General features: G+C 51.8%; 1 protein-coding gene across 1 annotated transcript; it reads right to left on the reverse strand.

Annotated features, from left to right (window-relative positions):
• Positions 1–2,589: 2,589 nt before the first annotated feature.
• Positions 2,590–14,379, reverse strand: pld1b (phospholipase D1b). The gene is made up of 26 exons (XM_076049127.1): positions 13,849–14,379; positions 11,782–11,952; positions 11,524–11,687; positions 11,273–11,415; positions 11,044–11,158; positions 10,884–10,949; positions 10,725–10,783; positions 10,547–10,636; positions 10,276–10,428; positions 9,927–10,076; positions 9,423–9,506; positions 9,056–9,137; positions 8,814–8,924; positions 8,291–8,473; positions 8,005–8,215; positions 7,226–7,354; positions 7,031–7,149; positions 6,839–6,952; positions 6,045–6,155; positions 5,595–5,683; positions 5,041–5,154; positions 4,761–4,810; positions 4,234–4,368; positions 3,734–3,887; positions 3,086–3,203; positions 2,590–2,998 (listed from the first exon to the last, which is right to left on the reverse strand). The coding sequence occupies exons 1-26, from the start codon at positions 13,883–13,885 to the stop codon at positions 2,774–2,776; spliced, it is 3,177 nt and encodes a 1,058-aa protein (XP_075905242.1). The 5' UTR covers positions 13,886–14,379; the 3' UTR covers positions 2,590–2,773.
• Positions 14,380–16,282: the final 1,903 nt, after the last annotated feature.

Genomic DNA, 16,282 nt, shown 5'->3' on the forward strand with positions numbered 1-16,282 from the left:
GTCTGGTTTTCCCAGAATCCTCAGCAACCGCTTCAGTCACCTGAACAACAGAAACCCTGCAGGGTAACAAATCAAACGCAACAAAGGTCCCATTATGCATAATACCCCCCCCCCCCTACACACACACACCTCACCAGTTAGATAAAATTCCATTCTCATTTTTTGGCAGGAGGCTGTAATGACAGGGCTAATTATGCTGTTTTGTGACAGTGTTTATTAGGAGGCTTTGAGGAAGTGAGTTACACACAGGTGTGTTTGCTCCACAACCATGGTGCTTTCCCGCCCTAAAAAAACCCCCAAAAGAAGGCAGATTTTCAATGGTTTGCATGGCGAGGAGGTGACGCAGTGCAAACACGACTCGAGGAGTCAGTGCAACACAACCGTCAAAACACCTGAGATTACAGGTGGACCTCAGCCAACAGCGGCCTGCAGGACACACCCACAAAACCTTTACTCTGCTGTGTCTTCAAACTGCAGTGTGTGTGTGTGTGTGTGTGTGTGTGTACAGAACGTCAAGTTTTGTATGTTTTGTCGTGTTTCTTCTCTTGTTGTGTGTTTGCAGGCTTTCAGGCGTCTCTGGGCGTAGTGATACACACAGAAAGTAGTCCCAGGTGTGGAGGTGCATGATGCCAAGGGGCCTGTTAGTTGCACTGCAGACGTGTGAGACAGAGAGCAGATGTGTGCGTGTCTCCTCAGTGTTCTCAGCCAGAAGTGAACACACCTCAGTCAGACCGGATTCCTGCCTCACGCACTCGACAGGTGTGAGTGTGATTGACAGCTCAGGTGCGGCTTCCACGCCTCAGTTTCATGGCGGATCGTTCCGCCCTGAGGAGGGTGGCACGGCTCTGTCTGTCTGTCTGAGCCGCAGAGGCGGGCAGCATTTCGTCGGTCTCTGTCGCCCTCTTGTGGCGCAAACTGGAAGCGTCGCGGCGGGGGTTTCCTCAGGACAAAGTTGTTTTTCCCCTTTGAGAGACGCCGTGACGGCACATGCGCACACGGGTGAGGACGGCTGACGGCGGCATGGGAGCAGAGAGGACACAGGTGCGCCGCATTAATACACACTGAGCCGCAGGAAGATTGGATCATCTTTAATGGCTTATCAATACATTGGTAAATTCACAATACACGCGGTGGTGCAGCAGGGGGCGCCGGAGGCAGAGGGGAAAACTCAACGGTCTGTGCAAATACTGCATTTTCTTCCAAGACACAGCGACAGGACGGAGGGAGCAGCTCGGTGCTTTCACTCAAAGGGTCAATTCACATGTTTCATTTCCTCCTGTTGTATCACAGTAAGACTCAACTCCGATCCTCGCCTGGGCCAACCTGGTCTTTAGGTTCTCACAGCTGCCTGCGGTCATCCACAAGAGAACCTGCTTCTCATTCACCTGGCCAGTGTTACTGGCTGAGACGTTAGCGAAGAATGAACTGGTGTACTGTTCCTTTAATGACAGCGCGATAAGGCAACACCACATTGTTAAGGCGTTTAGTTTTTTAATAAATCAATGTTCCCCTTCAGGCTAAGTCTACAAAGTGTCTGCATCAATAATGGACTTTAGCCACGTTTCCCACAACCTGAGGCTGAGGCACCAGAGCAGGAAGTGAGAACACGGGGAGGAAGAGGAGGAGGAGGAGGAGGAGAGTGCTGGGTTGCCATGCGCTGAGTAGCAGCATGCACTTTGCTGTTTGAAGCAACAGCAGACAGGAAGACAACAATTTTCATAAGAGCTCTCAGTGGCGAGAAGTAAGGATTCCCACCAACAGATGCAGACTTGAACGCAGCATCTCAATCAACTCATCATGCATGATTCAGTTGGGAAATAAAATAATCATAGAAAAAAACAACAACAACAACACAAGATCACTTTGGAGTGAACGTTTCCAGAATATCAAGAGTTGACACAGAGTTCAGGTCACTTCAGGTGTCATGCAGAAGCACAGAGAGAGGAATGTCACTGAACGCATCGCCGTTTGGCACTTTGTGATTTCCTGTTTGGTATCAAACGTTAAGAAAACAACAACAACAACAACAACAACAACAACAACAAGCTCGACAATGAGTTGGTTTTCAGAGGGAACCAAGTCTTTTAGTGTCTTTTCAGGCCGCTGAGTCACCTGACAGGAAGGGGCGGGGCTAAGCGGGCCCTGGACGTTGCATAGTGTTATGGATTATTATTATTAGCAATAATAATAATAATAATAATAATAAGAGGAAGAACATATAACTGGCCGGATGCGGGACATGTTTGTAAACATATTGCCTGAGTCTGGCGACCGGAGCCTGCTGGCTCCCCCTGCGGGTGGACCGTTGCACAGCCGGCCTGTGTTCTATAGGGGAAGTGTGACGTCACTAGTGAGCTGTCGTGGGTGGTCAAACAGTCAGAGAGCCTGGTGGCCGGAGGTCCCACCTGCAGGTCTGCTGGAGCTCCGCTGACCACAGGAGAAAGAGGAGGCCGTGCTGTCCTCCACAGGTTTGCTGCTCCAAACACGTTCCTTGCCTCAGGAGTTGTGTTGAATCCCTCCAGCAGCTGCTTCAAACTGCAGAGCAGCCGCTCGCTGTTGTTTTTTGAGGTTTTTTCCTTGGGGGGGGGGGGGGGGGGGGGTTTAGTAATGTAGTTGTCAGGGCAGGAGAGAAGATACACACAGCTCATACATCACTGTCAAGACAGACGGTGGAGGACTTTCCTCCAGAGTGGCACCAGGAGGCTTTAGCTCCACCCTGGAAGTTTGACGCTGGGCGTGGCGACCAGGAGGGGGGCAGGGGGGTGGGTCCACTTCAGGTCCACACCTCCATGGGCACCATGGCCTCCTTGGAGCCGATGGGCGGCAGCAGGTTCTGATCGCTGAGGAACTGCAGCGGGAACTGGACCAGGAAGCCGCGGATCTTCTTGAGCTCCTCCTGGGCGCGGGCCGGGTCCTCCCGCTCCAGCCCCTCCTTGGCCAGGTAGCCCTCCAGCTCCATGATGTTGCGCACGTCGCTGGACGGCAGGCAGCGGAACACCTTGTGGGTGACGGCACAAACACAGGTCAGACGCCTTGGCTCCTGGAGGTGGACGCGGCGAAGGTCCGACTGGCCTCTCACACTCACCTTCTGGTAGATGGTGGCGTTGCGGGCGGCGGTGGAAAGCCACACCTCCTTGTAGAAGTGGTCGCTGACCGGGTCCGACACGTCGACGGACGGGTCCGTGTTGGCTCCCAGGATGGCCCTGGCAGGAAGTGAGGGACAGGAAACAGGAAGCTGGTTAGATTACAGCCATTGATGTATGATGAGAACTGGAGACCAGACTGGCAATATAGTGGTGTGGCCACTCGAGATACTGCAGCCATTTACCCCATACGGCCCAAAAAGCATTTTTTCCCATAGACTGGAATACAAAAATAAAGGCCTGTAAAACGGCTGACTGGACGACCTTTGACCTGACCTGAAACACGGATTATAACAAATCTTTCTATTGTAGATTTTAAGTCATCAAAAATAATAATAAAGGCCAGAGAATCGCCAGGAAAGTTTTACATTCCCAGTGTGACGTCACAGTGTCGTACGTGCTGCTGTGTCTCACTTCACTGTGATTGGCTGATGCGTCCTGATGCATGGTGCATGGTGTGAGATGCTCTACGGGGCCGCACAATGCAGAAGCCGTAAACTTCTTCGGCGTATATGGCGCTGGGTGAGAGACTACATTGAATAAATGGGAGCCACGTTAGATCCTGGGGGGTGCGCTTGTTTTTCGCCCACCTGAAGCATTCGAGGCGGAGCTTGAGGGCGTAGCGCCCCGCCTGGTACGGCTGGCCGTCCATCACCGCCGCCTCCATCTCCGAGTCCTCCACGATGACCGCCACCTCGCTGTCCCGCTTCCCCAGCATGCTGCGGTCGTTGATGTTGGCCGAGCCTGCAGGCGACAGCAGTGAGGGTTAGTCTGCCAGCAGAGGGCGCCACAGCAGCAGGGAAACAAGCTGAGAGGCACCAGGGCCGTTTTTAAAACCCTGATGATAGTCAATCGTAAATACATTATTTGGAAGGGTGATTATTTTATATTTTCTCTTTCTTTGCTTTTTTTTTTTTTAATTAGCAAAATAATCACAGTTATTAATCTGTGTATAAATGTATATATGTATGGAGACATATATATCTTCTCCCTCTATGGTGGACAGTCCGGTTGTGCACGTCTTACTGAGCAGGCCATCACATAAAGCCATCTAAAGTGGATCCAGTCTCCTGCACTGGGGCAGCCGTACCGATGATGACCGTGTTGTCGTCGGCGATCAGCATCTTGCTGTGCACGTAGATGAGCTCGGTGACCAGCTTCCCCCCCAGGTCGGCGTGAGTCCTCAGGCCAGTGATGGAGATGTAGTTCATCCACTGGTCTCCCACTGAGGAGGGTGGAGGGGCAGAGATTACAGACTAGCCCGCTAAAAATACACACCGTCGGGTTGCAGATGGACGGCTGGTTGATTTTTATGTGTGTGTGTGTGTGTGTGTGTGTGTGTGTTGAGTGGGCTGTGGTGTGTGTGTGTGTGTGTGTGTGTGTGTGTTGAGTGGGCTGTGGTGTGTGTGTGTGTGTTTCTGATCTTTAATGACAGGCTGCTTTGTATATCATTTTATAGGCTTCCTCCAACACAAACACACCACTCTGCCCCGCCAAGCCTACAGCTGCACGCACACCCACCCACACACACACACACACACAAACACACAAACACACACAAGCTCCGCCCACCACATTTGCAGGTAAGTGACCATCCACCTGTGAGCTGCTACTTACTTTCCCTCCGCAGCTGTGAGATGATGGAGTGTTCACCTCGGTTCATCGTCCTGCAGGGAGACACACAGCAGAACACATGAGTGTGAGTGTGTGTGTGTGTGTGTGTGTGTGTGTGTGTGTGTGTGTGTGTGCAACTACATGGGAAGGTTTACTCAGTAACCAGACAAAGCCTCACTCACACACACCTTCAGATAGGGTGTGTGTTTGTGTGCTTTACAGCCTGCAGTAGTCCTAATCTCACAGTCACACAGTGACCCACGTGCAAACACGCGCCCCCTACCTGTAGTTGAAGTGCATGACTGCCTGGATGGCACTGCCCCCTCCGGTGTTGATGTTGCCCTCGAAGCCCGGCAGCAGCGGCGTCACCACGTACACCCGGTACCTCTGGCCCTCCCTGGGAGTGGGGGGAGGTTGGGGGGGGGGGGGGTCAGCATGGAAAATTTTTCAAGCTAGCGGTTAGCATAGCATGGCAGCCGACCGTTCCTTAAGCAAACGCTCAGTATTGTTCTTCAACTCCAGCGGCAGCGACACAAAACAAACACTCAGAGCAACTGGAGGAAATCAGGTTAGAGAGTGTGTGTGTGTGTGTGTGTGTGTGTGTGTGTGTGTGTGTGTGTGTGTGTGTGTGTGTCAGTGTGAGCCGGATGTGTACGCTCTGATTATCTCTGACATCGCTGGTGACCAAACACACAGAAACCACACAGACGCAAACACAGAAGTCAAACACAACTTATGAGACAAATGAGACTTATGAGTGTGTGTCTTCACTTAACTTATAGCTGTTAGTTTCTATTAGAGTGTGTGTGTGTGTGTGTGTGTGTGTGTGTGTGTTACCTGTAGGCTCGGATGATGCGCTCGGCAATCGTGTCTCCTATCTTGTTGAACACGTGTTTGTTGTCGGCACAGCTGATGAAGAACTGGTTCTACAGGACAGATGAAAAAATAGATGCATACAGTACATATATACATATATATAAATATATATATGTTATGTTATATATATGTTTTTTATGAAGGGTGGCTGTTCCGGATCATCTAAAATATAGAACTCAGTTTGAGTTATTTCATATTCGTGTTCATTCATAGTTTTGATGCCTTGACTGACAATCGACAAAGCAACCAGTCATGCAAATGAAAAAAAAAGGCATTACATCAGAAGTATGTGACCAAACTTTGGACTGGTAGTGCTGGCTGGTGTGGGTGAAGCACAGTGCAGGGGTTAGAGCTGGAGTGCTGGGTGGGAGGGGGAGGGGTTTATGAGCTATGCCGGCGCTATGTGGCTACCTCGATGTAGATGTAGTGGCGGCTGTTCTTGATGACCTCCACGTAGGCGTTGTGGATGGACTCCTCGTGGTACTTGATGCCGGCGGACCAATCACAGGCCGAGCGAAGGATCTGACAGGAAGCAGGAAGTCAGTCAGGGTTTGGACGGGCGACCTCTCCTGCTGTCACTCTCACCAGTCGATGAAGATGCTACTTCAGTGCTACTTCGCTATCTCCCCTGACGGCTGACTTGCTGTTTATGCATCTCAGCACTGGATAATTCCGAACTGACGAGAATAAAATGACTTTGTTGTATTTATTTATTTTATTATTTTTTATTTATTTTTTAGTTTCCCTTTTAAGTCAAGTCATCACGTTCATGACCTCTGCTGGCAGTATTTCCTATCACACATAAAAGGTTGTGACACACCTGTCTAAACTAGATGGCGGCCGATGGCCAGGTTGGATTTTGTTGAATGCGGTGAACATTGGAATTGGAGACGCCAACATAGAAATAATAAGACCTTTTTTGAATCTTTTTTTAAATTATTCTATCATCGCTTGTATTCCTTTTGCCATTTTGTACCCTTTTTTTTGGAATCAGTGGACATCTTTGACTCTTGAGTTTGTTTTTGACTTTTTCTGCAGATGCACATTCTGAAACCAGTGTGGTTTTGAGAGTCCATGCCTCAATAGAAGTGTGCAGTTATTCCACACACTTTAATCCTATCACACGTGAACGTTGGACTTTAGCCGAGGACTGAAGAGGAAAGAGGGCGGGGCAAAAGGGAAGGAGGAGGAGGAGCCGGGCCCACCTGGACTCTGGCCGGGGTGCAGTTGGCCACCAGGTAGCGCTGCTCGCCGGCGGTGCTGTGGGACTTGGGCAGCAGACACGGGTACGACTGGGAGCGGTACTTTGGCTTCATCAGCTGCAGGAGGAGACACACACACGTCAAAACCAATGACGGCTGAGGGAGGGAGGGGCTTGGAGGGAGTTGACCTCTGACCTTGGTGAAGTTCCAGCGCTGGATGAAGTGCCGGGCCACGTCCCGGGCCGCCTTGCCGTGCACCACCGAGGAGATGTCGTGCCAGGGCATCCTGGGAGTCGTGTGCCTGTCGATGAAGTCTGAGCAAAAAGCAGGCAGACAGGAAGTGAGCGGTCCTATCCAGGAAGCCACGCCCCCTCCAAGCGCTCCGCCTACCGTCGAAGGGCTTGTCCAGCTGGATCCAGTCCTTGTGCACAAAGTTGCAGTAGTCCTTGCCGTGCCAGAAGCGGGTGTTCCCGAAGAGCTCGCCCACGCCCGTGTGGAGGCTGCGGACCGATTTGGAGCCTGAGTACACACACACACACACACACACACACACACACACACACACCTGAAACACACTCAAAAAAACGACGTTGGACGCTCTGGTTCCCAAGTTTGAGTTCAGAAGCTGCGGAGTCAAACCACCAACCCCGCCCTGATGTTTGGCCGCCCGGTTCAAAACCAAACTCACACTAAAAATAAAACCCGGGTAGAGAAGAACAAACAAGGGACCAATCAGAGGCCACTGAGAGAAAGACACAAGAAAGAGTCTCGTTGAAAGTGAACTGTCAACACAGAAGGACTTCAAAATAAAAAATCCACTTCAATCCAAACCACAGCAGAGCACGCTGGTCAGAAACCATCTGCACCGGCCGACTCACCAGCTGGACCACAGTGGCCAACAGGGGGCGGCGTGCCAGGGATCAGACTGTGGCGGCTGCTGAGGGACCAGCCTGGACAGAGCGACCAGCTGCCGGCTTTAGCATTAGCCTAGCGCTACACACAAACAGCCCTCATCCGCTGCTACATGCTCTTATTTTGAAGGCAGGGTGTGTTTGAGTGTGCGTGCATGTGTGTGACTTCCCCTGATCCACTGATGACTGATGCTGCTTCCACTCTGTGTGTGTGTGTGTGTGTGTGTGTGTGTGTGTGTGTGTGTGTGTGCCACTCACGCTCGGCTTCCTCCTCCTCCTCCAGGTCGCTGTCGCTGTTGACCGAGGCCAGGCCGTGTTTCTGCAGGTGCCTGCGGATGCTGAAGCGGGTCCTCCTCATGCGGCCCTGACCCTTCAGTCTGGGCTGGTCCAGCGAGTCCATCACCGTGAACACGCCCTTGTTGTCCTGGACGCCGTTCGGCGCCGCCTCCACCGCGGCGGCGTCCTTGGCCTGAGGGGGACAGAGGTGTCAGCAGGGGTCAAAGGTGACAGGTCGGGGTCAGGTGGGGGGGGATTGAAGGGGTACCTGCTCCAGGTGAGACAGGGTGACGCTGCCCACGTCCGTCAGCCGGTGCTCCAGGTCGTCCCAGCGGCCGTACGCCAGGTCGATCCCGCCCACGAAGGCCACCGATTGGTCCACCACTATGATCTTCTCGTGGTGGGCCCACAGGTAGACCGCCGAGGAGACGTGGTCCGGGTGACGCATCACCTGCAGAGAGGAGGCGCATGAGGAGACGGAGGAGAAGAGGATGATTCAGACAGGAACTAATAAAACAAAGAATCCAAGTCAAAATTATTACATTTAAAATGAACATTTTGATATTTGTTGCGCTGTTTTTTTCAATGTAAGCTCTTAATAATGTATTTCTTTGGCTAAAGGGGGCTGAAAATCTAAGATTATTCTCCTCTCTGCTCTCGTTCATTCAGTAGCAGTAGGGAATGTTTGTGTTTGTGATGTATTCATTCGTTTGGACTCAATAAATGAAATGAAAATTGTAAAAAAAAATTAAACAAAGTGGGTGGGGCCAGAGAGACAGGTCGACGCCCACCTTGATGTTGGGGTGGAGCCGCAGCAGCGTCCTCTTGCTGTAGCCCGAGTTGATGCCCAGCGCCAGCTCCACCTCCTTGTAGAGCATCACGAAGATCCGCACGCCTTGTTGCTGCAACCACGGCGGCGGGACAGTCACAGTGAGGGAGGGAGGGGCTGCAGGGGGGGGGGGTGGCCTCACCTGCAGCGGGGTGTGGCCTCACCTGGCCTCACACTCTTAAAGGGACAGGACGCAGGACTCACCGCTTTCCGCCTCAGGATGCAGTCCAGGCGCCAGCGGTTCCCCTCCACCACCGGCCGCTTCAGGAAGATCTCTGGGCTCAACCTGCAGACACACACACACACACACACACACACACACACACACACACACACACACACACACACACAGACACACACACACGCACTGTGTGAGGGTGTCCTGGTGGTGAAGTCTGAGCCTCAGAGTGAAACTGATCTGGCTGAACAACGGCTGAGAGGTGACCGCCGAGTGGCCTCACTGCACTCTGACACACACACACACACACACACACACACACACACACACACACACACACACACATGCAGGCAGGCAGGCACGCACGCACATTCACACACACACAACACTTACCACCAGTCAGTGATGAATATTTCTTCTTTGGCTTCTTCAAGAGCATCAGCAACGTCCTCCATGTACGTTTTGCCATTTACATACCTGTGTAACACACACACACACACACACACACACACACACACACACACACACACAACTTTAAGACCATCACAAAACACTGACACCCCCCGAATCCACCTTGAACTTATTGACTGTCTGTTCTTTCATGAGCTCTCTGTGATGGACCCCAGCTGTGCACGCACACACACACACAGACACACACACACACACACACTCTCACAGACAGTATAGTGTTGCTACCTGGGGAGACAGGTGATGAGCAGGTGAGGCTCACTTTCCCTCCATTTGTGTCAGGTTACTCCAGCCAAACACACACACACACACACAAATCAAACACACACACACACATACACGTCAAACCAAGCAACATCTGGCCCCCTGTCCCAGCAGCCCCAGCAGCCCCAGCAGCCCCAGTAGTCCCAGCAGTCCCAGTGTGGTTACCATTTGGCAGGGATGTTGATCTCCTGGCTGGCGAAGGAGCCGAAGCGATGGTCAGTGAGGAAGGCGGAGCCGAGCTTCTGCACGAAGCCCTCGATGGACTGACCCCACCAGCGGGCGTGGCGGTAGCTGCTGCACTTGAGCACCAGGGACCTGCACACACACACACACACACACACACACACACGCACACACACACACACACACACACACACACACACACACACACACACACACACACACACATTTTTCAATGATGCATGTGGAAATGAATCGAAATATAATCCAAGACTTGAGGTCAGGCTTGACGTGTGTGTGTGTGTGTGTGTGTGTGTGTGTGTGTGGGACAGACCGGGACAGGCTGTTGATGCGGACGCCGTGCTTGGTGTCCGTGTCCTTGGAGTCCATCTGGATGCTGAAGTCCTTGTCCACCAGCATGACGAAGGAGATGGTGCCTGAGTCGGGCTTCATGTAGAGCAGGAAGGAGTCCTTCACCACCAGCCAGCTGCACACACACACACGCACACACAAACACACACACACAGTGTGAACCTCCTGCTGAGTGCCCCCCCCCCCTCCCCACCCACACCCCCTGCTGTGTTCTGATTGGTCCGCCGTCCCACCGTTTGGACCAGCGGTAGCACATGTTGCTGCCGCAGCAGTTCATCCCAGGGATGCGGTGACCTCCCGACCTCTTCAGCACCATCCCCTCCCTGCAGGGGGCGACACCACCACTCTTAGTCTTAACACCGATGGCAACAACCTCCCTGCTCGTCTCTGCGTCTGATTCCAGCTCCTTACAGGCCTTTGGGTCCAAGGTCGTGGATGAAGGACAGCTGGCTGACGTCGATGAACTCCATCTGACGACACAACAAGCAGCTTCACTCTTCCTGATCTTTTATTTTAGCATTATTTTTTTGAAACCCTCTTGCAGGATGCAGACGTGTGATTGGCTCTCACCGTGCAGTGGTAGTTCCTGTACATGGGCATCGTCAGCAGGTTGTTCAGGTAGTCCTCCAGCTGTTTCTGCAGGGGGAGGTTGGGAAAATATGAGGAGGAGGAGCAGGACGAGGAGGAGGAGGAAGAAGAGGAAGAGTAGGAGGAGGAGTTGAGGTCCTACCCTGCGGCTGGAGGCCAGGTGTCCCTCCCGGCCCAGGTCGTCTCCTCCTCCTCGTGGCAGGTTGGGCATCTGGCGAGCGGCGCCACTGGTCGCTTTCTGTCGCTTTACCGTGTGGCTACAGAGAGAGAGAGAGAGACCACAGCAGCTCAGTCCTCACAGCCCTGGTGGGTCGGTGGGTCACTGGGACGGTGGGGCGGCCGTCCTCAGGGGTGAGGAGCAGAACTCTGACCTGCGTGTCGGCAGCGGCAGCCTCATGAAGGTCTTGTAGGTCCTGAGCTCTCGGTGAAGGTCCACAAAGTGCTTCTCCTTCTTCTTGATGAGCCAGGTGAACTCGCCGTGGTGCATCTCAATCTTGTACATGGCCGGCATGGACTGCACACACACGCACACACACACAGCAGGTGTTGGTTGTCTCAGCTCCAGTGTGAAGGAACCTCTGTGGACCTTCAGTGCTGCTCCTCAGCTGAGGTCTCCTCTCACCTTGTTGACACTCCTCTGGGCGTTCTGGTTGAAGCGGTCCTGGGCCGAGTTGTAGCGCTCCACCTCCAGGATTTTGGCGGTGATGGGTGAGGAGAGGAAGACCTTGGCGCTGGGCTCCTTGAAGGCCACCGTGTGGTAGATGACCTTGAAGGGCAAATGCTCGGCTGCGGCGATAAAACACACGCAAAAGGATCAAGCATTGGGACGACGACGTAGGAAGTCGCTGCAGCGGCCGACTGTGACCAGGCGGGGGCGCACCTGTGACGCCGGCGTCGGCCGTTTCGTACTCGCCGTCCTCCAGGTCCAGCTCCCGCGTGTCCAGCTGGTCCATGATTTCCGTCATGTCGTTGGCCACCAGCTGCAGCGTGCTGGTGGTCGGCTCCGACTGCCTCAGCATGGCTAGCACTCGATCCGGAGCCCTGGGCTCGCCTGGAGGGACAGGTGAGCCGGGGGGGGGGGGGAATTAGCAACGCTTCAGCGTGCTTTTCAACTGTTTCATCGTGTCCACTGAGGACAGGAAGTAGACGCTAATGGAGACGGAGAAGAAGAGGGCGAAGAGCAGCGACGGTGTTGTGCAGAATTCTGTTCCCCTGCCAACTGGTTCCTGTCGCGATGATTGGACACTCATGCATCGACTGTTAGAACTGATAATTAAAGGGCTGAAACTTTGTCGCAAAAGCTCACCATTAGCTCAGCAATAGCAGTACCACCAGCAGCCACTAGAGGAACCAGTGCTGCAGTGTGTGTGTGTGTGTGTGTGTGTGTGTGTGTGTGTGTGTGTGTGTGTGTGTGTGTGTGTGTGTGTGCATGCTGCCGGTCTTTGTTTTGTGCTGATGAATGGACAGTGTGTGAGGGTGAAATGTGTGCTGAAGGACTGGAGGTGTGTGTGTGTGTGTGTGTGTGTGCAAGGTGGGCTGTTGCACGCACACACACATGCTGAAACAGGCCAAGTAAGAAAAGCGAGTAAGAAAAGTGGGAGTGACAGAGAGGCGGCAGGTCAGCAGGTCCAAAGAGGAGGCAGCAAACTGAACTGCTGCTGCTGCTGCTGCTGCTGCTGCTGCTGCTGCTGCAGGCGTTTGGTTCAAACTGAGAGGGTTTGAACTGAACTGTTGCATCTGTGAGAATAAAGCTTCACACTGACCTGGAAAAATCCAAATATCATCAGAAAAAAGGATGAAAGTTTGTGTTTGTGTGGGTGGATGTACACCTGTGTGTGTGTGTGTGTGTGTAGCGATGATGATCCTCACTGTACCCAATCAATGTGAGTGCTCCCAGAGTACAGAACACACACACACACAGACACACACACACACAGACACACACACACATACTGTCACTCATTAGCCTTTTATGTAGTGTTGAGCATCCCTCTCTCTCTCTCTCTCTCTCTCTCTCTCTCTCTCTCTCTCTATTTCTCTCTCTCTCTCTCACCCTGTCTCACTCACACACACACACACACACACACACACACACACACACACACACACACACACACACACACACACACACACACACACAGGTGAGACTGACCTGAGCCCGAGGGAAGCCCATCATCACCGTGTCTTCTCTTCTCTGATCTGTCTCTCCATCACAAAACTCCAAGACCACAACACTCCTCCAACTCTCTCCACACACACACACACACACACACACACACACACACACACACACACAAACTCACACAACCTCGAGACAACACAATCACACACACTCTAGCTGCGACACACAGTCCAGGAGTGAAGTGCAGAGCGGCAGCAGCACAGCAGACAGAGGACGTTCAACTGGAGAGCTATTGGCCGAGTGGGGCATGACAGCCAATGAGGTGAAAGGGGAGGGGTTTGTGTGTGTGTGTGTGTGTGTGTGTGTGTGTGTGTGTGTGTGTGTATTGGCTACTGTGTGTTTGTTTAACAGGGGGACTTCAAGGAACCTTTCAGCAACATCTCCAAGTCTTTGTAGTAATTCGTAAACACAATGTTTCAGCCATCTTTGTGTGATTTAAAGGGACAGTTCACCAAAAAACTTCCTCTTGAACTTGACTGGTGACACACACTCACACACACACACACACACACACACACACACACACACACACACACACCTGGATGGCCGCAGGTGAGTGGAGGGGCTACTTTCTCTGCGTGACTACGCAGGAAGGAATACAAATGCACATTCCAGGCAAGCTAACTAAGCAAAGCTAACTAAGATAAGCTAAACTAAGCTAAGCGAACCCGGAGAGACCAGTGGGGCCAGTTGTGGTTGTAAAGCGTGTGTGTGAAGCTGGAGGAGCGACGTGAGTCTCCTCCGGGGGGGGCTGATGTGACTCACTATTGACATTCTTCCGCGTCCTGACTCCCACCGACATGTGAGCGACACACACACACACACACACACACACACACAGTGAGACAGAGGTGAACAATACGAGCTGAGGGAAGGGCTGAATCGTTCAAGCGCTGAAGGAAGCACCATGAATCCAGTTAGAAGGAAAAGTCGTCCCGGCGGTCCCACGTCTGTTTTGAGTAGAACCTCTCTACTTCTGACGTGTCACTGGAACAAATGAGAGGGCGTGTCTTTAACTTTGCCTATCGTGCTCATGGAAAAGTTCTATTCATCGTCAACAAGTCAACGTTTTAAAGTTAAATAAAAAATAAAGTCAAATAAAAACAGTTTTTATGACTTGTTTTCATGAATAGTCATGGAAAATATTATAATCAAGTGTGTTCATTGCTTATTATTGCTGTTTTACTTACTAGAATTAATATTGTGGAGATAATGACAGATTTTAACACTTGATGAACTCATTTTTTCTGCTAATTAACTCTGATGAGGCGGTGCTCTCCAGGTCGGCGCTGATCTTGTCTGAGTGCTGAGCAGAGGATTCACAGCATGATGTGAAATTTCTCACCTGGTCCTGAGAGAAACGCTGCAGCCTCTCGGAGCTCAGCGCCTCGTCTCTATTCTTCAGCCATGGGCAGCTTTTGTTCAGTGTTTCCCCTATTTTTTCTGCCTACTGCTCAGCGTGAATTCCTGTGTTTGGTCCGACTGAGAAACTCAACACCTCTCGGAGGCGACACCCAGAAGTGGCAGTCCGACTCCCGGTGTGATTCAGCAGCAGAACAAACAGGTTCCCACAACAAAGACCTGATTCATCGGCGCTCAAACATCACCTGAGCACGCGGGCAGAGCTCTCCTGCTGCGACAAAATGATGGGGAACTGGGCGCAACTGCCGCCTAGTGGATAAATGTGTGTAACTGCAGCGCGGTCATCTGCCTGCAGAGAACTGCTTCAATTCTGTGAAGTTGCATCGGGGAATCAGGATAAAGCCAGATGAGAAAATGGTTCAGATGAATGATTATGTTGGGTTTTTTTTTTTTAATGAGGAGTTCAAACAAACATTCAGACTAAAACTGAAGTGGATGCTGCGTTGTTACGAAATATTTACACACAGACAGATGACGACACGCAGCGCCACATTCTAACAAACGTCCTCTTCCTGTTCTGTAAGTGTGTTGCTGTGTGTTTACATAGTTTGTGTGTGTGTGTGTGTGTGTGTGTGTGTATGTATGTGTGTGTGTGTGTGTGTGTGTGTGGTTAGAAAAAGAAAAGGAACTGATGTGAATCTATCATCTGCAAATAGAAAACGTGAATCACTACTTTTTCTGACATGGCCCTGAGTGACGACTCGACACTGGCCTGCACACAAGACAACACAACACAACACAACATGGTGAAGAAGGCTTCTAGACAGCGAGCAATCAGTGATGGCGTTATTCAGCGGCCCGTTCAAGACCACTGGAGGCCGTGTCCGGGCTGAACCAGGAAGTCTTGGGGAGGATGACGACAATCTGCCGATGGACGATGACGGCTGCGTCTCAATTCAACGCAACCAGACGAACCAGTGTTGCCACACGCACAGAGTGAGAGTGAGCGCGTGCCCTCAATTCTCTGAGATATTCCAGGCATTCAGTTGGCACTCCCACAACAACAACAATAACAACAACAACAACAACAACAACCAAACAGAGACGAAGCAGCAAAACCTCCATCCAGTCTGGGTCCAGATGAACCAACTGGGCTCATTCTGACGGGGTTTCCTGCTGTTGAACAAAGTGCTTCCTGCTTCCAGTCTGACTGTGGCACTCTCAGCAAACACCACAGGTTTACTTTGTAAATATGAACAGATTTTGTGACTGAATTTTCTTGATTTCCTGTTGTTGTTGTCATTTCTCACCACCTCCTGTCTGAGAAAGAGTCTGAACTGGATGAAGTGTGTGTGTGTGTGTGTGTGTGTGTGTGTGTGTGTGTGTGTGTGTGTGTGTGTGTGTGTGTGTGGTTATCTTGTTTTATCAAACACTTCTCATCTGGGCGGTCACGTGACTCTAATCCAGGGTGGGGTACAGTAAAGTCCAGTCCAGTCGGACGCGTTATCGCTCTGAAGATTTGCTGTTGAAATCATTTATGTACGCGTGTGTGGAAGGACAGAGCTTTATTGTCCGCCAGCTCTTATCTTTCATATCTCTGAGGGGCAACGACCGCTTCACATCTTCCTGCCTTCAAAGTAAGAGCACCGGCCTTGACCATTTGACGCAGGTTGGAGGTCGGTGGCGTTTCAGCGAATCAATGAGATAGTTGTTGTGTTTCTCCCTCTCGTCTCTTCGGCCGCTGCAGTTTATTTAGAGGATGGCTGGACTCTGGCTGTCACATGACCAGGCAGGGCGGGACTTCATGTTCACGTCATTGGTCAAAACTCTGACAGTT

The sequence above is a fragment of the Nelusetta ayraudi genome, unplaced genomic scaffold (assembly GCF_046127955.1).
Source record: "Nelusetta ayraudi isolate G7.1 ecotype Tasmania unplaced genomic scaffold, CSIRO-AGI_Nayr_v1 ptg000110l, whole genome shotgun sequence".
In the NCBI taxonomy this organism is placed as follows: Eukaryota; Metazoa; Chordata; class Actinopteri; order Tetraodontiformes; family Monacanthidae; genus Nelusetta; species Nelusetta ayraudi.

Coding starts and splice junctions, on each gene's coding strand:
- pld1b (XM_076049127.1), bottom strand. CDS start 13,885: ATGTCGGTGGGAGTCAGGACGCGGAAGAATGTCAATA. Junction 9,138..9,422: donor ATATTCATCACTGACTGGTG/GTAAGTGTTGTG, acceptor GTGTGTCTGCAG/GTTGAGCCCAGAGATCTTCC. Junction 5,684..6,044: donor GCCACTACATCTACATCGAG/GTAGCCACATAG, acceptor TCTGTCCTGTAG/AACCAGTTCTTCATCAGCTG.